This window comes from Cyanistes caeruleus, chromosome 12 (genome assembly GCF_971803275.1).
Source record: "Cyanistes caeruleus chromosome 12, bCyaCae1.hap1.1, whole genome shotgun sequence".
NCBI classification, from domain to species: domain Eukaryota; kingdom Metazoa; phylum Chordata; class Aves; order Passeriformes; family Paridae; genus Cyanistes; species Cyanistes caeruleus.
Genome location: NC_141712.1, coordinates 9,380,201 through 9,404,885, shown reverse-complemented (window position 1 = coordinate 9,404,885; position 24,685 = coordinate 9,380,201). Strand labels below are relative to the sequence as shown.

Genomic DNA, 24,685 nt, shown 5'->3' with positions numbered 1-24,685 from the left:
TGTGAAATGTTATGTGCACTTCCTAAAATCTCTGACTTTTGTATATTTTATTGTTAACACCCTTCACATATAACAGTATTACTGGTGTAATCTGTGCTTCATCCCGTGGGTTATTATGCAGAGACAGCAGCACTGAACACTCTCCCTCTTCCCTTGCCTTTCCAAAAGAAGCTCTCGCAGCCACCATTGCTGCTTGTTGGTGGAGGCTGCTGTCAGAGGCAGACAAATGGCAGCTCGTGGAGGCTGCAGCGGCCATAGCCCTAGGAGGGCACGAGGAGGTAACAATATGCAATTTTCATGGTTCGAGGGTAGCCTTATCCTACTGTTCTTCATTACAGTACTGCAGCGAGATCAATTTTATTAAGTTGTAAGTCTTAGGAGGCCAACACCATTAACTACATGCTGGATCAAATAATTTTTTTGGTATTATGATTGTTTTTTTCCCCTTGTTGAGGGAAGGCAAGATCTGATACGTGGATCTGGTCAGCCCGAGAGAAGCATTGCACGGCGGCTGAGTGTCAGCGGGATTGTGTGCCTGCACTTTGCTCGCTTGCCCTGTCATGTAGTCATCCCATGTGATTTACCATTGCATGAATGTACTGTGGTGTTCCATGCATTATTCCTTTCTGGCTCTTTGTTTTTCAGCTAGGCACCTTTTTTCTTTACCACATGTGGTTTGACACCATGTGAAAGTGGTATGCTGCACTGCATGACGGAGGACCAAACCTGCTTGCCTTTGATGCACATAGGGATGATTTGATGTGTGGAATGAGCTGCCTTTGATACCTGGTCGTGGTCCTGGGATGCAATCCACACTTTCTGACCTGGTTAGCTCGGCTGGAGCAGATTTTTGGTAGTTTTGTGTGGGTATGGTAGCAGAGGTTACGGTGGCTCACAGGAGGGCCCTGGCCCATTGAGAGGTAGCACACACACATATCTGTGTTCAAAATGGAAGTGTTTAAAAAAGACATTTTTTGAAATGTTGCAGAGTCACAGAGTGGGAGTACCCAGCAAAGGCAGGACTTCATCCTACAATGAAGATTTCAGTTTAAGTTTGTTTGTGATTTAATTACTGAAACACTAGTGACTTTTTTGGCATTTGTTCATTCTTTGATCACAAGTACAGAGAACTTTCGACTCTATTTCTACATTACAGAGCTAAAGACAACACTAAAATGTAACAAACCACATAAAAGTAGAAACCTCCCCCACACTGATTTGGCATTTGACACTGAGCAAAACATTCACTAACAAACGTTTAGATTAGGCTTTTCCTTTAAGTCATTTGTCTCTTTTGTTCTCACTTCCTAATTATGGATGAAATTTCCTTTCCTTTTGTCTTGCTGGGGTAGCCCTCTGGCCTCGGGGCAGGAAGGCTGCACCCCTGGGTGGGCACTGCAGGGCTCTGCCAAGCCCCAGGAGGTGTCAGTTGTTTGCCAGCACCCATCACTCCTCCAGCAATTAGCTTTTATTTCTTCAGTGCCATGTACTTTTATCACTTGTCCTGCATCTCAGGAAAACTTCTAGAAATAACTGTAGTCCTGTGTGAGATCTTTGTTTTTGTTTGGACCAAGATGAGGAGCAAAGAAATGCCTCTTTCCTGCTCTTCATTTTACATTTTGCCTTCCAGCTGCTGGAGCTGGACAGTGCATGTCTGTGTGTGTGTGTGTAGATGTTTATGTGGTGCTTTGCAGTGTGCCTTTGCAGCCATAGCTCTGTGTGGCAAAGTTGCTGGGACAGAAAGTGCTGCCTAGCACTGCATCAGTGTGTGCCTGCTGAAAAGAAGCAACTCTTCATGGAAGCCCCATTGGACCTATTTAAAGCCAGGCGTGACCCTGCACTAAATAGCGTGTTCCTAAGAGCAGCCCTAGATTTGAAATAAATCTCAGCTTCAAAAAGTCGACACACTTAAAAAAAATTAAAGAAAAAGCCCCAGAAAATTTATTGGCAAAAAGATAGAAAAGCTTGCCTATCCTGTATCGTGTTGACAGAATAAAAAATTTAAACTGTCCATAATTGATTCCACACATGAAAAAATAAGCTGATGTTTTCTTTTCAGTTTTTCTGGCCGGAGTGTTGCGAGGTATTACCCACTTCCAAGTGTTTCAGTGGAAATTGTAGGTAGGCATCAGCATCTTTCCAGTATGGCTCTGTCTTTGCCCTGCCTTCAGTCCTGCCCCACTAACTGAAGTCCCCAAAGCTGTTTGCTGTGGCTTTCATGGCTGGGCTGAGGCTGTGCCATGCTAAGCTCCAAGCACAATCCCAGCCTGGTGGCAGGGCCGTCTGTCCCAGGCTGACTGAAGCAAGGGAAATCTGCTCTTGACTTGAGCGAGGCCCAAGCTGAATATGGTACATGTAATCTGTTTCCAAATATTTGGCTTTAGGAGTGCGTTGTTCCTGTAACAGAGCTGTTTTGAACACAGCTCAGAAGGCATTTCTACTGACTGCAACTTTCAAACTACGCCTTTGGGAATTCACTTTTTCATCTTTGCCAAGTTTGCCACATTCCTTGGACCACCAGGTCAGGCAGGAACACTCCCAGTGTCTCCTTTGAAATAGTAACTTTCTAGAGCATAAGCTGGCTTGTGTAGAAAAAAAACAAGAGTCATTAACAACATTAAGTTTAGTGGCAATTAGAATAACATATTCCTGACTGTTAGCCAGATTGTTTAGGTCATAGGGTAAAATATTCTTCTTGTGTAAAGCCCTGCAGACCTTCCACTGTGCTACAGGGGAAAAAAAGAGGGGGCAAAAAAAAAAAAATAGAAGAAAAACAAAAAAGCCCCCCCCACCCCATTTCCTGACATTTTGGGTAGTGAGATATACTTTTAAGACTGACCTCTCAAATTATATCTTCTCTTACTCATAAAAGAAGATTGTTAAACCATCATTAGATGGGGCAGGGTCACTTAAAAATTACTCATAATACCAAAGTGTCACCCCCTCTTTGGAACTGATCAGTGATCATTTATCCTGATCATGTATCCTGATGCTGCCAGCAGTTCCCTTCTGCTGGCATTTGCCCCCAGCCTTGTGCTGAGCACACCACACCAGTGTGAGCTCTGTGCCTGTGGTGCCGTGCTCTCCTCATAGTGGTGTTTGGTGCAGAAATTCCTCCAGATTGGTAACTGTGATTATTGCAAATTTTTTAAGCAATCTAGGTAGAAACTACTTGCTTTTGAATTAAGCTTACTAAAATCCAAGGCTGAAAAATGGAATCTTAAAAATTAGCTGTGGCAGTAAACGTATCTGTGCTTGATGCCACAGGGCAGCCACTGATCTTTGGAAACTGTAAAAGGTCCTGTTGGCTCAAAGAAGCCCCTTTGCTTGGTGGAGTGCAGATGTGTCCCCTCAGAGCCAGGCCCAGCTCCAAAGCCACCCCTGCTCGTGGTGCCAGCAGCACCTTGGCCTCCTGTGGTGACCCCAGCCCCTCTGGCAGTGTGCTTGCACCCACAGACGAGGTGCTCCTGCAGTTCTTGCCAGCAGGAAAATTGCAGGTTAAATTTGTGAACTGCTACAGCAGAGCTCTGCAGAAACGAGTTCCCGAGGAATGCTCGTGGCCTGCTGTCCTCATCAGGGAAACTGAGCTCATTGTGGGAGCAGCTGGGCTGCGTTTGAAGCTTTCCTTGCTGGCTGGACCACCCATTCCCATCACTGCCCTGCTTGTTTTGCTCCCCTGGGCAAGGAGTGAGTGTCTCCCCAGGGCTGCCCGCACCCCTCACACCCTGCTGGCAGCCTGTGGTCAAACCCCAAGGAACAGCTCAGCTTTTTCTCAGCACTGTTTGGTATTCGCGAGGCAAGCACAAAGTGTGCAGCCCTCAGCAGAGGAGTCTGAAGACCATTTTGTTTGATAGACAGTAACATCGAGGTGTGGCAGACATGTACAATTCCTTCAACTCACCAAAACCAGCAAAAAAATCCCATTGTAAAGCAGTGTTGCATTTGCTAAATAATTTCTGCAAGCTTCACTCTTGTGTTATTTGACATACAACTCTGTCAAGTAACGACGTTTTTGAGAAGTTGCCTAGAGGATCAGATTTCCCATTCAACAGGGAATTAAAAAATGTTTCTGGAATTTTGCTTTGCAGTGGGGAATCTATTTTCTTATCTCACATTGTACAATTTATTTTTCCTAAAGCAGTGTGCTAAATTATTTGTTATTGTTGGACTCGGTCGAGCAGCTTTATCCCTGGTGTAGTCACGAAGTATTGGAGTAAAACCAAGGATGAATTTGTCACAGTGTACTCACCAGATCAACTGGTCTTTAGGTTAACTCTCCAAAGACAGCATTTCTGCTAAAAATATTAGTGAAGGTCCCTTAAAGCTCCCCAAAGTTGCCTGAAAGCTTTCTTCTTCAGGTTGTGGTGACGTCGGTTCAGAAGTGCTTCCCCGAGCCCTTTGTCGGCAGGCAGCATGGATGCAGGTGCCAATTCTTTAGGTTACATTTATATACTTGGACTCTTTTTTTAGGTTTCTGCCATGAAACTGGAGAGCTGACATTCTGATTTATTAACTATCAAGTCTGCAGGACATAGGCTTTAAAAAGATTGAACGAGCTAAAATGTTTGTGATTGCAGTCTGGAATGAGACACTGTATAAAGGTGTGCCAAGTAAATATGACAAAATGTAAGTGATAATTTGAATATATGCATTAAATGATGTGTGAAATAAAGCAAAGCTAGCATAGGTATAAAAATGACTTATTATTTGGTGAAGTAGTAATAGAAGAGAACCAGAATTGTGCGGTTTTTTCATTACAAGACATTTTTATTTAAGGAAGATGCTATAAAGCATGAGGTTCAGCTAGTGGCATATTATTGAATAAACATAGTATAGATGATGACTTACAATATGGAGTGCTTAGTGAGTGATACTTTTTATAACTAAATCCTTAAATTCATTACTGCTGTGTAAGTGGCATATCTGATTTTTAAGATGAATATTATATCTTGCCCTTAATGGAAATTTTGTAGTAGAAAGGTATGTATAATTTAGCAGTAAAAGAAACTGAAAATGTGCAGATCAGTTAACTGCTAAGAGGGAGGCTGTGACACACCAACGCAGGCACTGATTTTTAATATTTCCATTGCAATTGGAATGGAAATATTCCATTTGTACGTCATGTTACGAGAGCTCCGTGGAAAGCTGCAGAGTGTTTTACACCGGTTGATTTATGTTACCATGCACAGAGCAGAAGATGGTATGAAATGTGCTCTGTCTGGATAGCGGTAGCAGAGCTCTAGTAATGTGTGTCTGAATTGCAGTCCTTGTGGTAACCAGTTTTCATCTTTAATAAATTTTATTTTCAGCTTTGTTTCATGTTCTCAGCATTGGTTATCCTTAATCTTTTTGGTGCTGATCTGATTTTAGAAACAATTAATCCGTTTGCTGGTCCTTCCTTAATGGCTAAAACCCAAATGCATCCCAAACCAACTAGGTGGCATCTCCCTCCTCCCTGGGTGAGAGCAGCTCCTGGGCTTTAGGGGTCAGGCAGTGTGCGAGGATCTCTTCTGCTGGCAGAGTCTGTGGTTTTGTTTCACTTTCTGAATGACTTCCCAAGTGTTCCTATCATACTGACAGGGTGTCCTAAGAGCATGAGTGCTTGTGGAGGCAGGTGAAATAGTGCAGGTGTAGCACCTGGAGCTGTATCACCTCTGTTGGGGAACCTGTGAGCAGAAGAGGTGGAGGCAGCTCTGTTTCAGCTGGTCACCAAAGCCTGGCCACCATGGCTAGTGTGCCTAATGGGTGCTTTCCCTGCTGAGAGGGCAGCAGGGACTTAGAAGGGAATTTTCAGCTCTGTGGCCTCTCCAGAGAGCCCAAGCAAGGGCTGGCTGCAGTGCTGCATGGACCAGCTTCAGGCACACCTGGGTTTCCACTGTGGCCAAGGGGGTGTCCTGGAGGTGGGAGGATGTGGCTGCAAGCTTATCCCCCACAAAGGCCACAGAGGATGTCCTGGGGGGAGTGAGCAGCTGTCCTGCCACCCACCCCATGGCCAGTGGAGACCCAGCTGCTCCTTGTGTGGAGCTGCCACCTGCACAGCCCTGGGGTGTTTGGCCCCCACACTGGGGAGTTTCTGGAGCTGTCAGAGAACTTGGTCTCCCTGTGCACAAATGCAGATAAAAACTCGTGGGGGTTGGCAAAGATGTATGTGCTAGCCCTCACTCCGGCCACAGACCAAGATAAAAAATATCTGAGAGACCTGAAGGTCAGATGTGCTGTGTCTGCTCTCAGCTAGGTCAGCACAATGTCAGGCTCATCTGCCCAACCAAGTGCCTCTCATTAGTTCAGCAAGACCTCTCATGTCCTGGGGTACGTGTGTGCTTTGGGATATTCAGCTAGAGCATTTTTTTCGCTTGTTGTTACTAATATTGGGGCTTGGGGGCGGTGGGAAGAGGAGAGCACTGAGAATTAAAATTCAGCACATGCCTTTTCTTTGCGGGCTGTAATTAATCTTGCCAATTTTTAAAGCTTTGAGAATCTGGTTAAGTGATAAAACACTAACAACTTTATATGACAGAGTTAGAGGCTCCTGCTATACACCCACCAGAGAAGATTAGGAGAGAGTGTTTGCAGGATTCGCACTAAGCAGCAGAGAATACAGTTGAGAATTGTTGCACCACATGATATAAAAACCACATTAATATAATGAAAGGTGTCGGGAATAATGTGAGAGCGGCTGTAATTAAATGTATCTTAATAAGCACAACATCCTTCTTAAAGCTCTTATTTTTCAGACCTCTCAAACTTAGAGGATGTTCTTGCTGTTGGCAGGTGGCCTGGGAGGAGAGCTGGAGAGCGAAGCGAAGGACAGCCGGGCCCTGGAAGAGAGGAACAGTGTGACGAGCCAGGAAGAGAGAAATGAGGAAGATGAAGACATGGAGGATGAGTCAATTTACACCTGCGATAACTGTCAGCAGGACTTCGATTCACTGGCAGACCTGACTGAACACAGGGCACACAACTGTCCTGGAGGTAATGTTAAACTAGCTTTACAGTTCTGACAGGTGGTTAGCTGGGTAATTGGACATAGCAACAGCTTGAGGCCTCAAGTGAGATTAAAGAATTAATAATGTAATTTTACAGTTAATGTAATTTTATTGTGGTGCCTTGGGCAGCCTTTGTTCACTCCTTTAACAAAATTAAAATAAAAGCAACAGCTTTCCAATTGGAATCTGTCAGTAATTACGTTAGACAAAAATGTTGCGGAGTTTTTTAATGCTAAAAGTTTCAGGCAGGTATTTTTCCCCTCTCTCTCCAAATGTAGGAAGATTAAAAAAGTTAAATGACTGAAGTGTGCAAAACTCCCAGGAAAAAAGGTCTCTGAACCCCTAAAAGAACATGATGATTCCTGAGATTAAAATTCATAGTGCGAATGCTGTAATCCCACCCTAAAAATACAGCATTCTCCCTAGGTTATTATTACATTGCCTTTTGAATTTTATGGAAGTGAGGATGGCATCAGCCTACGCTGATCTTGATTTTACTTTCTGTAAAGTAAGAGCAAGCTCAGACCACCGGTGTGAACAATTGCAACATACCTTGCTTTTCCAGGGCTTCCTCTGCATGGCCGGCGGTAGCAGCAGGTACTCAGCCAAGCACGCTAAGCCGATTTACAGGGGTAGGAAAAAGCTTTGCAGATTTTACCAAAGATTAAATAAAATCTTAGGAGGGGGAGCACAGAATATGTTCATATGTATTTAAATCAGGGATTCTTATCTTTCACCTTCCCAGAGTTGAATACTCCGCCATCATGTCTTCCTCCACACTCATCTAAATTATTTTTAGGCTGTTGCTGTTATGGCAGACGGGTAGGTCAAGGCTGGCAGAAGGCAGAAGTGTTAGTTTCTCCTCTGGTGCAGCAGTATCCCATCATCTTTCCCCTGAGTGCATATTCCTCCTGGCCACTTAATTTGTTTTGTAATTAGTCTATGTTTGCTGCTCTCCTTTTTGGGCATAAGTAAAATGATGCTCAGTGAAGAAAAAATACAGGGAATGGAATACAGCAAGGGAGGGAGGGTCAGGTGGAGGCTTTGTCTTCGTCTGCCTCCCACCCCAAGATCACCCTCCCTTGTCTCACTCTGGCTTGCAGAGGGGAGGCCTCCCTGCTCTTGTTCCCATCTGCTTGCTGGGAGGAAGGACAGAGGGATGTTGGGGCTTTTCCCATGCTTGCAGTTGGATAGGGATTGCAGTCCTAAGCCTGCCCCCGGGGCTTCTTGCTCTGCACTCTCATTTAAGCCCTGCACAGGCTGCAAACTTGAAAGTGCGTAAAATCGAAAGGCCACTTCTTGCAGGGTAATTTCCCAGCCAGCTGACAACCATGGCACTGGCCTGGGACTTCTGCACATGGCAGTCTGCTGCAGGGGAGTAAGCAAGAAAATGTAACTTTCTATACAGAAAACCCCTTGTTTTCCAAACTGGAAGGTGAAGTGCACAGCCCATGTGCATCGGTCCTTTCCAAGGAAGAGGCGCCCTGGGCGGCCGCTGCTCCATCTCTGCCCGTTCTCCTCACTTGTGCTGGGACAGCTGCTTATGGTGCTGGGAGTGAGCCCCACAAAAGGAGGCTCTTTTTAGCCCAAATTCTGCTTGGGTCTTGTTCCCTGTGTGGTCCCCAAACAGCTGTAATGGCACAACTGGCAGAGGGGAGCAGGCACTGCTGACAGGGACTCCAGAGCAGGAAAGGAAGGTTATGACAGGTGACAGCAGTGCTATGAAAAGGAGCAATTTTTTTCCAGAGGCAAATCTGCATTAAAACATAGCAACCTAGAGATTATATTCATGTAAATTCAGTCAGTGTTTTCACACCTCAGGGTTTTTTTTTTAATTCTCAGTGTAGTATTCTCTTAGAGAAACTAAGAAAAATAAATTATATTTTTAGGGATATATCAAAATGATTTGTCAGTATTCCCATTGCTATTCTTGATTGCAGGTAGCATAATTTTGTCTTCTTTTACCATCTTCACATGAGCAGATGATTTCCAAAGACATTTTGTCCCAAAAAGGCACCATATAACTATCTGCAGATACATGAAATAAGTGCTAATTGTCTCCACGTGAGGATAATCCTTGTTCCAGAACAAGAGTGTCTGTTTTCTATTTAGTTTAATCTAGTGGCCTGAAGTGATTTAAAGTAAATAGGAAGATTGCACTCATATATTTTGGAATGAGAACGTTTCCATGAGGACAATGTGGAATATTTCCTGATATTCACATACTTTACCTTGTGGAAAAAACAACCCTTTCAGATACAGCAGTTTGATACATGGCATGAGATTTTTTGAAGAAAGCATGCAAAATGTGTATCTTTGTTCAATTCGTCTAAAAAGACTTGCACCACCTGGGTGAAAACCTAAGACTGCATTAGGAAGTGTGTAATATTTAAAGATTTTAGCCTAAAAAAAGAGTTATTTGCCTGTGTCCTTAGTTACCCTGCACTCATTTTCCCTGTGACACCTGCCTGACACACCTGGGGGTGTAATGCAGTGCCTGACCTCTTGGCAAGCTAGATTTTCATGTCTTAATCTGAAGCAGGGCTTTCAGTCATGTCTATATGGCTTCAGATCAATACAGGTAATATTTGTAGTGATAATATCACCAGGCCGATAATACAACATAACTAATGACTTCCTTTGGGATACTGAAGTTAGGAAGGTATTGTAGCTCAGGAGCGTTGCAGGATTACAAGAGATCACTCCAAAGAACAGGATAAACCATCTATTTCACTGGAATCCCTTAGAAATTCATTACACTGTGCTGAAGTTATAATACAGTTTGAACGCAGCTGCTTTGACATGTAAGAAAGTAACAAACAGCCATTCCCCTCCTTGCTTTTTCATGTATTTCAGACTTGTTTCTTTGAGGACAAAACACTGATGAAATCTAGACATCTCTGGTAGCATAGGTGCACAGCATTCCTTTTGATGTCAGTGTAGTAGAGATGTTCTCCTTCTGACAGAATTAGGTGCCTTTTATACCTTTTGCTCACGACTGATGTCTGTGCTTGCAGGTTGTAGGTTCCCAGTGTCTATGGGGATCTGAAAAAGGCCTAAATGGGGGCAGCTTGTACCAAAAGAACATCACATTTCCTTACTGGCTTATGCCTTCCCTTGTTTCCCAGCTTGCCCCCACAAAAGAGTGCTCCTGCAGCAGTCCTGTATACAGTAGCATCTTGAAAAATACTCTGAGAACAAAGAAAAACACCTAGTGAATACACTGGATGTGTTAAGCTTTTAAAATTACTTTAAAACTCACTGGTATCCCATATCCTCTAAACTAGAGAGGACTAAGTAATTGCCATTGTCATCATGTGCAGCAAAAAAAAGCCATGTGTTTTTGCATGCTGCTGTTACAGTGTAGGTGTAGCATGATGCTGTCTTACAGTATTAGTGACAAGAGTAAAGAACTACATGTGGATTTACAACTTACTGTGTCCTACAACAAGCCCCAGAGGCTCCCTACATCAAGCAACTATTCTGTGATATATCATTGTCTGTGCCTGGTGCCAGGTGTCTTGTTGTCTGACAAAAAGGGCTAAAAAGTCACAAGCTTTGTCATTTGGCTTGTGTGTTTAACCCACCTGCATTAGTCTGGGTTTAGCTCCAGCATTTTATTGTGCTTTTTTTTTTTTTTTCTTCCTTCACCCCTTTCCTCCCATGGGTCGGAATAGTCTCAGGTAAAGTTGTTTCTTCAGATTCTCAAGTGAATATAGAGGGTTTTAAAGCAAATTAGCACATCAATGAAGCGGACAGAAGTAGGTTTTGGCTGGGTCTCTGAGCATTTCATGAGGTCCTCTTCTGTTGTTGGTAACTTTACAGGTTGTCTGTTTCAAACAGCAGCAGAGCTATATATGGATATTGCCAGCTTGGAAGCAGCTGATTTTTCTAAACTACTGTACGGTAGGAACTAGTTTATAATTAAAGTCTTGCAGTTGCTCCTTTTAAATGCCCTGTAACTTGTACACTAGGCTTACTTTTGAAACGAGGTACTGTAACTGTTTCATGCTAGTGTATAATTTTGCATTTTCTTATATTTCACCTGCTACAAGAATTATAATTGCCACGCAACCCTATTTGCGGGATGCTTATCCAGAAACCATCTACAGCAGCTTGTCAACAAGTGGCGATGTCTCGTGAATGTTTTTGTCAGGTGGCACTTTTTACTTCCCACTGACAAAGAGAGATGTCATATCTACATTTCCAAAATGAGCCCTTCCCAAAATTGTAATATTTGGTTGCATCTGATTGGCAAGTCAGATATTTTTCTCTTTTTGCTGCTGCTGTTACATCTTTAAATTAATGAATTACTGATTGTCCTCCACAAAAGAAACTGAAATACAGTTGTGAAAAAGCAGTGTGGAAACTTAATTATACACCTAGTTTATACAGCTGTGTGTCTAATGACCTACTGGCCCTAATTACTGTGTCGTGGTTCAGTCTGAGTGCTCTTGTCCTTGCCAGAATTCTGCTCCTTTCTCTTAACCTGACTAGTGTTTCAAGCTTAAAAAAATAACAAGTTTCCTTTTTTTGTTCTTTTCTGCGTTGTCGTGCTGAAATGCAGTTTCCCTTCTTTCCAGAGGTCATAGCAGTGTTTTAAAATTGGCACCAGAAAAGCTCAATAATATCACAAACTGTAAAAACATGGATTTTCCCTGGAGTCCTCAGTTCTTGCTGTCTAGATCTGAAAATGGGCACCGGGGCAGTGTTTTTATTGTCAATCACTCGGAGGGCTGCAAGCGCAGGCTCCTGTCCTCCGTTTGTCACAGATGTCCCCTCTCCAGGTGCAGGGACAGCACAGGGCTCCCCAGGGCTCGGCAGCCACCTTGGCCACAGTGTCCAGGCTCCGCACATCTCCCTGCCCGCAGTGTTTGTGCCCTCCGTGCCCAGAGCTCCGAAACCCCGCATTGCTACACGTGGCTGGGTGGGCTGGGGTCCGGCTCCCCTGACTGCTGGCACCACACAGGTGATGTTTGAGTTCACCTGGAGGTTCCCAGCCAGCCTGAAAAGAGGCTTTTTCAAGGACTTCTGCTTGCACGTGCCAGAAAATCAGTGTGCTGATAAGGAACTGTGCTGACTGGCTTGCCGTGCAGGTGCTCAGTGAAATACGTATTTATCGTGTAGAGCATAAAGCGCATTCCCCCATCTGAATGGGGATCTGAAGACCCACAGGAGCACAGCTGCACATTCCATGTCACGCAGGGCGTGCAGCAGCCCTGGCCGTGCCGAGGTTCCGCAGCGCATCCCGGGCAGCGTGTGCTGAGGCTCTCAGCACATGGCAAACGCGCTCCAGCGCAGCGTGTCGTGAGCTGAGAGCGTTTGACAAAGTTGTGCCGAGTGCTGTGCTCCCCAACAGCGCTGTGCTCCCCAACAGCGCTGCCTGCCCGCACCGGAGGGACCCCCACAGGCAAAGGTAGGTGCGGGCCCGGCTGTGCCCAGCCCCTCGGCACGGCCAGCTGGCAGCGGGGCTGAGCAGCCGCTCTCCTCTCTCCGGCTCTGGATTTTGCAGGCATGCCAGTGCCTGTAAGGATTTATGGTGGGGGGACACGTGAATTCCAAACAATGCCTGCTCGCCATAAACACCCGGCTGGGGATTTGCTCTGCGGGCTCACGGAGGGTCCCAGAGCGGGCGCTGGGCCCAGGGCAGAGCCGCGGCCCGCAGAGCTGGGCAGTGTGCTCACTGATAAGAGTGTGCCAGTGTGCCGGGCGCCATCCCCTGCAAATCGCCAGGGCCACCTTTGTGCCGCTGCCCCTGGGGATGGCGGCGAGGGAGGCAGCACCAGGCCCTGCGTGTGCAGATAGGAGCGCTGCCAGCGCGGCTGCGGGCGGCTTGCTTGCATGTTACCAAAACCCCTGGCAGGAGGGAGGTAATGAGCTCTCCCCACCCCTTTCTCAGCCCCCACATAGCCAGCAGCCACTGTGGATGGCCCGGCTACGCGTTCTGAGGCTGCACAAGATTTCTTAGCAATGAGGATGTCTTTACTCGAGCAGCATATGTTTTTCACACAGGAAGACCATTTTCCTTGTCATTTTTAAACATATGGCCCAGTGAGGAGCTAAGGATGACAAGTTAGCCTGCTTGTATTGGCAAGGGACTGTTTCATTCTTGCTACTTTAATTGAGTTCTTTTATCTGCTTTTATCTAGTTCAAAAAGTAGTCTTGCAAAGTAAGCACAGGTATGCATGGAAATGGATAAAATAGAAAGTGCATGTTTCAAATGAGGCCTCTTAAAGGAAACGTGTCCTTTGGATATCTTGAACAGGTTGGCCCTGGCTGGCTGAGAAGCCGGTCTCTTCTCCTTCACTGCATCAGCGACAGCGAGACGCACAGGGACCGAAGCACCCCAAATGCTGTGATGCAAGAGCTGTGCTGGCTGCTGGCCATGGCAGCTCCTGTGTGCAGCAGGAGCTGTGTTTGGGAGCTGGAGCCTGCCCAGTTCCCCCTGCACCAGCTCAGGCCTCACACAACAATTCTGGGGCACCAGGGGTGCCGCAGCTCCACCGCCCCTTCTCCTCCTGCTTCAGATTTCTGTTTGCAAGGGTAGTCCACTGCCACGGTACAGCAGAGGGAGGGTTGTGGGGGTCTACATAGGGCAGATTTCTTTCTCAGCATACAGAAATCTAAGTAAATAATAAATGTGTTTTATTAAAAAAAAAAAAAAAAAAAAAAAAAAAAGGAGGAGGGAAGGGTTTCAGTGCAAAGAGTTCCTTCCCAAGCTGGAGCCTGGTGAGAGCTACAAGAGCAGCTGTGCCTGCAGGAAGGAGGATCCCTGTTTGCCATAAGCAGGTCCCAGCATTCAGAGGGTTGTAGACAAAACCCAGTATATGATATGAAACTCAATTGAGAGCTACAGTGAGGATAGCCTGGAGACTACAATAGATATGTGCTTGCTACAAAGTGGCCTTTAATAAAGCCTTAGAGAGCTGAATGGAGGATGTGCTGGGGTTGTCCTGTCTCAGATGGACAAGAGCATGGATTATTTCTGGCTAGGATGCTGCTGAAGGGCACGCATTTCCTTCCTGTGGGTTGTTGAGGGGCAAAACTGATGGCCATATCAACAGCCTTGGCAGATTCAGAGCCATTGAGATCTTCAGACTGCACATGTAGTCAGTGAAAAATAGATGCACTGGCAGTTTGGGTTTTTCTCCTGATTTCTTCCCCTATCCCATCGCAGACAATTGGGTAAGTACTCTTCATATAAGGATGGCAGTACTGAGCCAGCCTGATGGTCCCATAGTGCTGTTTCCCCAGAATGTTTTCTTAGTTGCCAGCAAACTTATTTGAGCACTTAGTGGTGCTTTTTATTTAAATAATTCAGACAATCTTCTTCCATGAATTTCCATTTTGAAGTGCAGTTAGCTTTTCCTGTGGTGGGGACCCAGAGTTCAACTACACACTGGGGAAAAACATCACCTTTTGTTCACTTCACTTTTGTCACCTGCTATCATTTGATACTCTGGTTCTTCTGGTGAAGGAGACAGTGAGTGATTGCCCCTTTCCACCTTCTCCTCATGTCTGAGCAGGCTACTTTTGCTGCTCCCTCCTGTCTCTAAGTCCCTGTTTGCACTCTTTTTGTTGTATCCTCGTGTGCCTTGGCCCAGAGTGAGAGGGATGTGGTGAGGCATGGCTGGTAGGAGAGTGAGGGGGTCAGCTATCTCCTCCATCACTTGTGCCAGAGATGTGGTCACATTGGCGTGTCTGTCCTGGCTCCCAAGCAGGAGGTGAGGGATAGGACTTGTCCTAGTGTAAAGACCTGGCAGACAGAAAGATGGTGTCTGGCCATGTAGGGGAAAAACAATTAAGACTCCAATGTTTATTAAGAAAAAAGCAACCAGCAGTGCATTTCAAGCACTCATCACACAGCATAATTTTGCTGTTGGAAGTAGTGGGATTAAACAAGTCTTTCTAATGTTGATTTCTTTGAATTTGCGGCATATAATTTAAAAAAAAAATCAATTAAAAACGAAGGAAGTGTGTGTACAAACATTGTCAAGAATCCCTATCTTTCATTTTTTTAAAACAAGCTCTAGAAAAAAATCCCCACAGAAGTTCTGTAGCGCATATTTGAATGCTTTTGTTGTAGCCTCATTAAACTTGGCTTGTCTGCAGATACAGCTGGCATGTTATTAACTGTGCTCCAGGCTTGGGGAAGCCAGAAAGCAGCCTCCACCCCCTGGTGCCGGCTGGCTTTAGGGAAACGTGCCAGCATGGGTTGGTCCTCTTCAGCTGGCTGGCTCTGGGAGCGCTCGCTGAGCATCTCCGCATGGCCCCTGGGTGTGGAGCCGGGGCTCGGCCTGTCCCCAGCGCCGGCCGTGGGCTCCCGGGGGCCGGTGGGCACCCCTGGCTCCTGGGAGCGGCAGGGACACCCCCAGCTACGTGTCCTCCTGGGGACAACCTCAGCCGGGTGCCTGTGTGCTCCGTGGGCGTCTCACGCCTTTCTTTGCCGTAGGCTGGCAAGAAGCAGACTAGGGATCATCTGCCAAGCAGTTCCTCTGTTCTCAACAAACTGCGTATTGGACTGAACCACTCAAATAAACTGAATAAGGGAAATATTTTCTCTGCACCTGCTGGAGAGGCTGTTGCTCTCCAAGCTGGGCTTGCACATCAGAGGACCTCCATCAGAGGTCCAAGCAGCTTCTGACTTTCTTCAAAGCTTTGGCAGCAAGTATGTACATTTTGAATGCTGTTTCATGTAAGTAATTTTAGTAGGTGCTTTTAATAGTAGGGTAAATTTTATAATTTCATATATAAATTAAAATTGTTGAAAATATATTCAGTAGAAATTTCAGTAAATTACATGTATTAAATATAGGTAATGTTATTCAAAGATCTTGCTTATTACAAGCAGTTTTCATTGTCTTAACTAATGAAAATTTCATTTGGCATTTTCAAGGCACTTGGTCCGTTCACACTAAATACTTCGTAGGGTATTCAAGCACTTCGTAATCTTTACACATTCTAGCAACATCTTCCTGACACAAGGAATTGTTATTTTTATTAAAAAGTTGTTATTCTAATTTGGCTTAAGTTTTGACTGCTACTGGACTGCTTCCTTCCTTCCTTCCTTCCATCTCCTGCCTTATACTGGTAAAAGGTTTCTGTTGTCTTTGGGAGCTGACATTGCTGACAATTAAAGGGATTGATTTTTAGTCTGTGCAGCTCCCAGATCTGGTGCCCTCTGGAGCTGCACAAGCTTTATGTCAACATGAGGGGAACGAGAGGTCAGCGTTTAGGGGAGAACTCAAGACCTTCCCCATTAATAGCCTGAGTTATTTTGGATGAAAATACTGTAGCTGCACTTATTTGCTTAATGGCATGCATGAAATTGATGGAACAGCCAAGGTCTTTAATCCAGGTGGGTTCTGTTGCTGGTGACATCAGTAACACTGGGAGTGAACTTCCTCTTGAAAACATCACTTTTTTGGCATGTGGGTCCATCTCTTCCTTAGGTTTCCTTGAAAATCGTTCTCAGCCATAATGATGAAAGACTTTTTGGCTCCTCTTTTTGTTGCTACTCAATTACTGTTACACTTGCTGAGGAGGACATAAGGAAAGGCTGAAGAAGCCCATTGCTTTTCTCTTCTCCAGGGAATCTGTTACATTAAACATTTGAATAGATTTTTGAACATAATTCCCAGTCATTTCCTCTACAGTGAACTCAGTTCACTCATGCAGACTTTGTACTTAATGATATCTCTTAAAATAAATGAGATTTGATATAATTTATACTAAACGGTCATTTTAGAAATCTACATTTACTAATTATTCATTAGAAAATTTAGAAAGACAGAAGTAAATCCCCTTCATGAACCTGCAGTCTACAGAAATATAAATACACAGGCATGTGTTTATTTTTTTCGAGCAAAACTGAATAGAGGTAATTTACCAGACTCCAAGAGTAGTGCAGGCAGGTTTGAAGTACATTGTAAAATCTTCATCAATCAAACATAGCAACCAACCAAGCCCAAATCAGCCAAAAATCCACCATGCATCTAGAACAGTTATTTATGGTAGTACTTAGCTTGTGGTCTGTCTCTGCATCATTTGGGATTGTGCTTTTGTGCTGTGTGCTTGGGGTGGCCGCTCTCTGCCCTTTCCTCTCCCTGTTGCCTGTGCAAGTGTCCCTGTGGTCCCTCCTCGAAGGTTTTATCCTTGCTTGCTCCTTTCTGGGCTGTCCCATGCTTGTTCCCAGCACTCCTCTCTGCTGCTGTGCTGGCATTTGCCCTTTCCCAGCTCCTCATGAGGCAGAGTCATTCACAGTTTGCACATTCAAGTTACACCTTGCTGTGTTACTGGCTTCTTGACTCTCAGCTGCAGTTGCTGTCTTGTCCATTGTCCAGAGCTGGCTCTTCCCTTGAGCTCCGTGCACATGCAGAGCCTTCCTTGAACCATCCTGTGGGGACGGGCAGATCTGCTCGGGGTGCTGGGGGGAATCACACTGCTCCTTGTGCTGCTTTGGAGGCAGACTCAGCTAGGTTCAGATGAGCTAAAGATACATGCTAGTCAAATCTTCACAAAATGGAGAAAATGACTTAATTTGCATTCAGACTGCATCCAGATCCAACCTGGATAGCTGCTTGATATCACCTTACAGCCCTTCACTACTCCTTCCTCTCTTACAGACACTTGTCATGGTTTGTTTTACAAGAGCTGTTCCATGTAGGAACTGTATTCCAAGGTGTTTCAATGGTATTGAATGTAACTGGGTTTGATTTGGACCAGGGCCTCTCATACATATAAATAAAGCACATAGCATTCCTTGCTTTTTATGGAGGATAAACTGCCATCTTTAGGAGGCAGTCATGATGCTGTTGCACTCTTCACACAAAATAAGACAAATTCAACCCAATACTTAAAACAAAAGGAAATGAAAGTGAGTAGGATTTTCTTGTCTCATAGTTTAAATGAGAGAATACTGAGTTTTTTTGTCAGCCAGAAAACTGGAAATGGGAGGGAAGATGCTTTCTCTCGACAGCTAGGCATGCATATCTGTATAACTACATTTGTAATGTACAAAATGCCTCATTTTAGGTTAATCAGTTCAGTTTTGAAGACTTGACTAGCTAAAATTGACTGTTGAAAATAACATCATTACTTTGGGGAGAATCTCAATTAAAAGAGAAACGAGGAAAGCCAATTCTTACAGCAAGTTGGGTGAGAGTGATTTTGCAAGTGGCATTGGAGCTGGAAAAAGTGCAGTCAGAGTTAGCAAAACTCCCTGTTTTTCCAGAGGCTGCCACAGTAATTGGCCGTGCATGTCTGGACTGCCGAGTGACAGGCAGGAGGCTCAGCTCTCGGAGAGCTTGGCCTCTCCGAGCAGAGAGGAGAGGAAAGGAAGGGAGGATGGGGAGAAAAAACAATTTCTGAACTTGCCCCTTTTGAGATAGCAACTGCTCTTCTCCTGTGCCCAGGATCATCGCAAACAGCCAGCAGCTGCATCCCACTCTGCTTTTGCTGTCAGCAAATGTCACTGCAGAAACCTTCGTAGTTTCAAGGAGCCACTGTTTGTACACAGGGAATAGAGGAAACTCATGGAAATTTTGTGGTGTGTGGGCTGCTCTGGCTTTTTACTGTGAGGATGGAAGATCTTCACAAATGTTTTAAATTAGGCTATCCTTGATAATTCTGGTGGTATGGACCCCAACCAAAATTTCAGGGGAAAAAAAAAGTTGCTCTGTTAAAGCAGACATGAAAAAAAATGAAGGGCTTAACTTTTGTCCTGAGGGTGATAAAACAGCACCACACAGCTGAAAATCAATCTGACCTTCACCCACGTGATGCTGTTGTCTCAGTCTGTCTTTCATTTCCTTTGGTTGAGTGAAGGCCACGGCATTCAGTAGGGAGAAAAGCCAGAGGGAGGTGTGGAGAATCCTGTTTTCTCTGGAAAGGCTTCGTTGCTTGCATAAGTTTACTCTATAAAGTTGCTGTAAAACTTTCAATTATTTCATTAAATGAATATTTTAAAAAATATTATTCTCTTAATAGGCGGCAATCATGTTAAGATAAAGAAGATATGTGCTGTAAAAAAAAAAAACAAACTATGTTTGTTATATAAACCATTCTGTTTTAATTAAACCGAGAATTAGTTGTTGCTTTTAAATGAAGGTTTCGTGCAGCAACAGGAAACCTGCACATTCATTTAAAACACAGAAATTTGTACCCAAAGGGGAGAAAAAAGGCAATTATTTTTTCCAGAGATATTTGAACATTGCGTTGCGAGGTTTGCACAAACAAAGGAAAGGTACCCAGATACCAAGATATTTACATAAATAAATCAACAATTAAGGCTTGTGTATAAGCAATATTATTGATTTTCAAAACAGAGGTACAGTTTCAATTTGTGAATTACTCATTTTGCACAACATCTTGCAGAAGTGGTTCCCACCTCATTTTCCTGAAGATGGAGAAAGAACTGAATGAATGGGTAAAATCTGTGCAGAATTTAATACCACTAAACAACAGAATCAAGAAAAGGGAAAACTACATGCATCATCTTGATGTTCTTTTTGACATCTTGAAAACAATTAAAAAGTGCAATTCATAGCTGTTAATCCAATCCCCTGCTTCTTCCATCCTTGCTGAATTTAAATGCAACTCAGAACCAAGAAGTTCCCAGCTATTTCTCTTGTAAAGCAATGTTTTCCACACTGGTTTTACAAAACTAAGATTACTGTAAATTCTGCCTACCCTAAATTGCAGTTTTTCAGAATCATTTCGTTACAAATGGATAATACCCTTTGATGTCAGTCATAAACTACTCTGTTACTTTATATTTTTGTACCATATATTCCCTAGCTATTGTAGCACAGAGGGCTACCTGTTACTTTTTTGTTCAATAATTGTTGCCTGTTTTAGCAAGGTCTATAAGAAAAGTCGTCTTCTTGTTCAAAAGATAATGGCAGAGATTGGATGTGGCCACAGAGATGAATCTCTGCTTCATAAAGGTTAAGAATTAAACAATTTGTTCATTAATCTATTTGGCATAATGGATATTAATTTGTGACTGTAGCATTTTATTTAAGTGCGGTTTGTTAGATGTACTGACCATCGCAGATGTTTTTACATGATATTAAAAACCCCAAAATGGTAAATATAGAAGATGTTGGGACCTTTCCTTGGCAAGCTCTGCTACTCAGATCTCCGTGCGATATGCCAAAATGCTATTTGCATAAATATAGAATTTAATAAGTTATCATTCTGATTAACGTCATTAACTGCTTAACTACTGTAGAAATTGGCTTCAAAGTTGCTTGTTGGTAGCTGTTGCTCTCCACGTCATTCCATTTGCTGTCTCACTGGGGATAATGGTATGCAAGGGAAAGCAAGAAGGTCAAGGATCTTTTTGTTTAGTCTCTTTGCACATTAAAAGTTCTATTATGTGTTTGTATTGCATGTGGTTTCCAGTCGGTTGGCTACAATGCTTTCAAGACCCATTGATGATGAGTTTGTGAGGCTAAATATATCTTGTGGATTATGACTACCAAGCTATCACTTTGTGCAGCAGTCAGGGCCAATATTTAACGAGCATTTTTCAGATTGAGGAATTTTGAAACCGAGTCAAATGATCTTACAAAAGGGGTTAACAGAAATGCCAGTACAGAAGATGACAGCAAATGCTAGGCCAGAGCTAGCTGTGGGGGTGTTTGGGGCTCTGCTATGCTGTTTGTGGGAGAAGTGGTTCTTAGGTTGGGGTTTTTATGGGTTTTCTGGGAGTGGGGGAGGGCTGTGCTATTGTTGTGAATGACACAGTGGCCACAAAGCTGAATGGGTTGAAAAGACAAGTGGTGTCCTCTCTAGCCATCCCTTTCTCTGGCCCAGCAAGGCGAAGGTGCAGCGTGCTGTGTGGGGCAATGCGGGGCCCGTGCTGCTCCCACTGCCCTGAGTGTCCCGCAGGAACCGAGCCTCCTCTCTCTGTCCCCCTCCTCTGACTGTCCCCCTCCTCTCACTGTCCCCTGCGGCTGGCAGGGCTCCTCTGGGACCTTGCTGCTGCTGCTGCCCGACATTTAAGGGAATGCAAAACCAGACTGCAGGATGCAGCCACGTCTTAAGGGCTGGCACAGCCGCCTTGCTTGTTTTCACTCTCTAGCTAGTAGACTGACCTTTTAAAAAAACAGTTTCAGCTGCTGTGAAACACTGACAATAGCTTTAATAGATTTCATTTTAGAATTAAATAGCTCTGGTTCCGTTTCGATAATGTAAACTAGCAGCCATGAGCATGCTTTAGCTGATTGTTTCAGGCTGTGTACAAACTCGGGCAGACGTCACTGCCTCCTTGCCATGCGTTAGCGCAAGATGCTCACTTTCTTTAAAAATGAAAGCAGAGATTTTATTTTTTTTAAAGCAATTTGTGTTCTGACTGACTTCCTCTGAGTACCTTCACACCTGTCAAGTGAATCCAGCATGCTTGTTCCCAAGGGCAGCCTGACATCTGGGAAATTCTGCCTCAGCCCCGACTGGTCCCCTTTGAAGCATCTTTGGTATTTTGAATTGAAATTGAGTTACACCATCACACATCATCCTTTGCATTATTCTGTTCTTCTCCAGTATACCCCTGCTTTTATAATTTTCAGTTTAAGTCCTGCTCTTGGGCTGTTTCAGGAGTGTTGCAGTTATCTGTAAGCTGTCTTGCTTTTCGCTGTGGGGCTGGTAAGCTCAAAAACATCTGCAGGCAGGGTCAGTCCAGCTTGCTATTCTTCAGAGAATATTTACAAAGTTTCATAAGGCTTGGACCCATACCCACACCCATCCTAGATGCAGTGTCTACAGATTTATCCCCAGAGCCTCTTACAAGCATTGCTTGTATTACTATCTAGAGCTATCCCACTGCAGAAATCCTCAGGAGAGAGAAGTGGACAAGAGTACTTAGAAACATCTGTTAAAAATTCAGACAAACACTCCACTGTCACTAGAAGCAGTTGGGACGGGACAAATGAAATTTACCATGTGGTGCTACAGCAAAAAAGGGACTTTTTTGTTGTTGTTGTTCCTTCACTTTTCCTTAAAAATGGATAGTTTGGTCAATAGATACAGAAAAATGCCTCTGTAGAGCACACTTGGGGTGTATAGCTGCTTGTAACCAATGTCACAAACTGATTCCAGAGCCAAGCCTTGCGGTCTTGTGGGAGTGCTGTTTCCCGAGTGCTCACATTTGATTCATCACACGCTTTCTACTTGTTTCAAGAAACCCTGCATTAATTGTTCAGACCTAGAAAGTGGTGACATTAGGAAATAAATTGACTTCAACATGACTTTTCCATTGCTTAGGAAAAAGGGAAGAAAAAATTGCAGCAACAAATCTAATGGATGAATTCTCCAACTGGTTGCTATTTTGTGTGTGGCTACATTCTGGATTCAGCGAGTACTTGATAAATATTGTCATTTGTCCTTGATGATGTGTCATGAAGTTACAGGCAATTTGGCAGAGAAAATAAGTTTTCTTGAGTATGAGGCCAGACTTGCGATGATGTGTTTCTCCACTGAAGTCCAGCTCAGCCCTCCACCCGACCCCATTCCCCACAGAGCACTCTCATCCCCCCTCCCCATCCTCTGCCTACCAGCAGGACAAGAAGCAGAATGAGCAGTGCTGTCCGGCCGGGTGACACACGTGTGCTGATTGCCTGGGACAGGCCCAAGAGCAGGCGTAAGTGCTGACTCTGCTCAGCCTTTCTCACAGCAGAGACATGAACTGGGGTCTCTGCCCTACCCAATCAAAGGCAGGTTTGCTGATCTTAGAGAAACTCAATTTCTATCCGAGAAACTCAATTTCTCTCATAGCCCTGTATCCCCAGTACGGTGTGATTCAAAAGTTAATAGGAAGGGACAAACAGTTAAGACATATGACAGGCAATATGATGACATAAACCTTGTTTTCTTAGGATGCCAGGCTGAAAAAATGAACACAAAGCTCCTGAGAATAACTGAGTCACTTCAGATTGAGACTTGATGGACAATGTTGGCTTTGTTATCACTCTGCAGGTAGCGAGGGGATAGGGTTAGGGAGAATTTCCAGAAAAGTAGGGGAGTTGTTATTAGAAGGGTAAAGCTTCCACTGCCACACATCCCCTGTAGTGGACCCTGCATTACCCTGGTCCCTCCTCCTTTTAGGAGCCTTTTGAGAAAAAGTCTTCTGTGACAGGAACATCTCTCAGGTCTTTTAATCTGTGAGCTGCCAGGTGAAAGAATGGGGCTAGGGAACAAAAGACGCTCAGATACTGCAGACAAGCTTTTGTAGGATCTGCCACGTCAGCTGTCTCTTATAAGGTCTGCTGTATTTTCTGTTGATGGTGCTCTTCCCCCGAGGATTTTCCCACACCTGGGAATGCCTGCCATAAGCCACACTGATATTTTCCTCAATGCCTTTCATTTCTGTGTACAGATGGAGCTGGGATATCACACACTGTCCTTGTCCTTATTCTGTTCTGCTCCTTGGCAGTCACAGCTTTCCTGGCTGGAAGCTTTCATCCCACCTCCCTCTCAGCCCTTTTCAGGAGGGGCTTTGCAATTATTTATAAGCTAGCTTGTCCTGTTTTCTGACATTTTCAGTGTAGTCCGTGGAAGAGTAAAGCTAAGTACGTGTTCTCTGGTTTCACAGGGAGCAGAAAGCTTGAAGTAAATGGTGGTCTGAGTTAGCAAGATACTCTTCTATTTTTTAGGGTGTGGGGGATCCTCCCTTAAAATCAAAGGTCTTCTGGTTGAAAACGTTCTAGTGGCCTGTAACTACCTCTTGCCTTTAAAGTGTTTGGAGATCCTGGAGGGGCAGGCAGCTCACTTGTGCGCTTGTCAAGGGGAGGCTGTCTGTTCTGCTTATCTTGTATTCCTACTCCCCATCCCCAAGTGGGTTTTCTCTCTCCTTCCTCTTGTCACGTGTCAGAATAAGACATCCTGTGATTTACCTCATTCACCTTCCACTTGTGTGCTGAGGCTTGAGATTTTTCCAAAATACAAGAGGCAAAACTATAATGATTTGGGCCTCAGCACCGCTGGAAGCATCTTTAGATTTTTTGCCTGAGATAAATTTCTATTCAGGCTGAAGAGAGCAGCATTTTCTTGTTATGCTGCTGCAAATAGGTGAGAGGAGTGACTAACTTTTCTTCTGGAAGTATTAAAGTGGACAGGCTTGTCTGCTGCCCAGTGCTGCAGATGTAGGTACTTGTACAATCTATGATGTACTTACTAATTCACCCCCTCCTCCACCACGTTGCTGTTTTGGTTGCCTACATGCATATGTGAGACAGAATTATAGGTCTCCCAGCTACCTTCTCTTCCAAAGAAAATTAAAGTACAAAGTCTCTTCTAAAGAGAGATGCATACCCTCTCCAACCTTATAAATACAGACATAGATTTTTTTTTTCTTTTGCTTTTGACCAGCCTTAGATAAAAAGTGATGGTTGCAGCTGAATCTCACTTTGAGTTTTTCATTAAAACTGTTCAAAGCAAACGACAGGGTGGAGGATCTCTCCTGTGAGCCAAAACTAACCTCCGTGTTCCTGCCAGTGAATCTGTATTGCCAAATTTCACACAGCCGTGTTCTCTAGCACCTCCTTTGAACACGAGTGTGGTTCTGGAGGCCGTTTTGAAGCTTCCACTTGAAACACTCTCTGTGAGCTAGTGGAGCATTTTCTGGCACTTAAGCATTTTCTGGCATTTTCTGTATCTGGTAGCTGTCTGTACTATAGAGGGCAATGAGTCATGGCTT

The 24,685-nt window shown here is 44.3% G+C and overlaps 1 protein-coding gene across 6 annotated transcripts in view; it reads left to right on the top strand.

Annotated features, from left to right (window-relative positions):
* Positions 1 to 24,685, top strand: part of ZNF423 (zinc finger protein 423) — a 267,337-nt gene that overhangs the window by 100,980 nt on the left and 141,672 nt on the right. For 3 of the 6 annotated variants that reach the window (XM_086848257.1, XM_086848256.1, XM_086848258.1), the window contains 2 exons: positions 6,772 to 6,972; positions 10,812 to 10,892. In XM_086848257.1, the coding sequence (XP_086704383.1) occupies positions 6,772 to 6,972; positions 10,812 to 10,892 (282 nt within the window). The remainder of the gene's footprint in view (positions 1 to 6,771; positions 6,973 to 10,811; positions 10,893 to 24,685) is intronic. The other 3 variants (XM_086848260.1, XM_086848259.1, XM_086848261.1) reach the window with 1 other exon arrangement.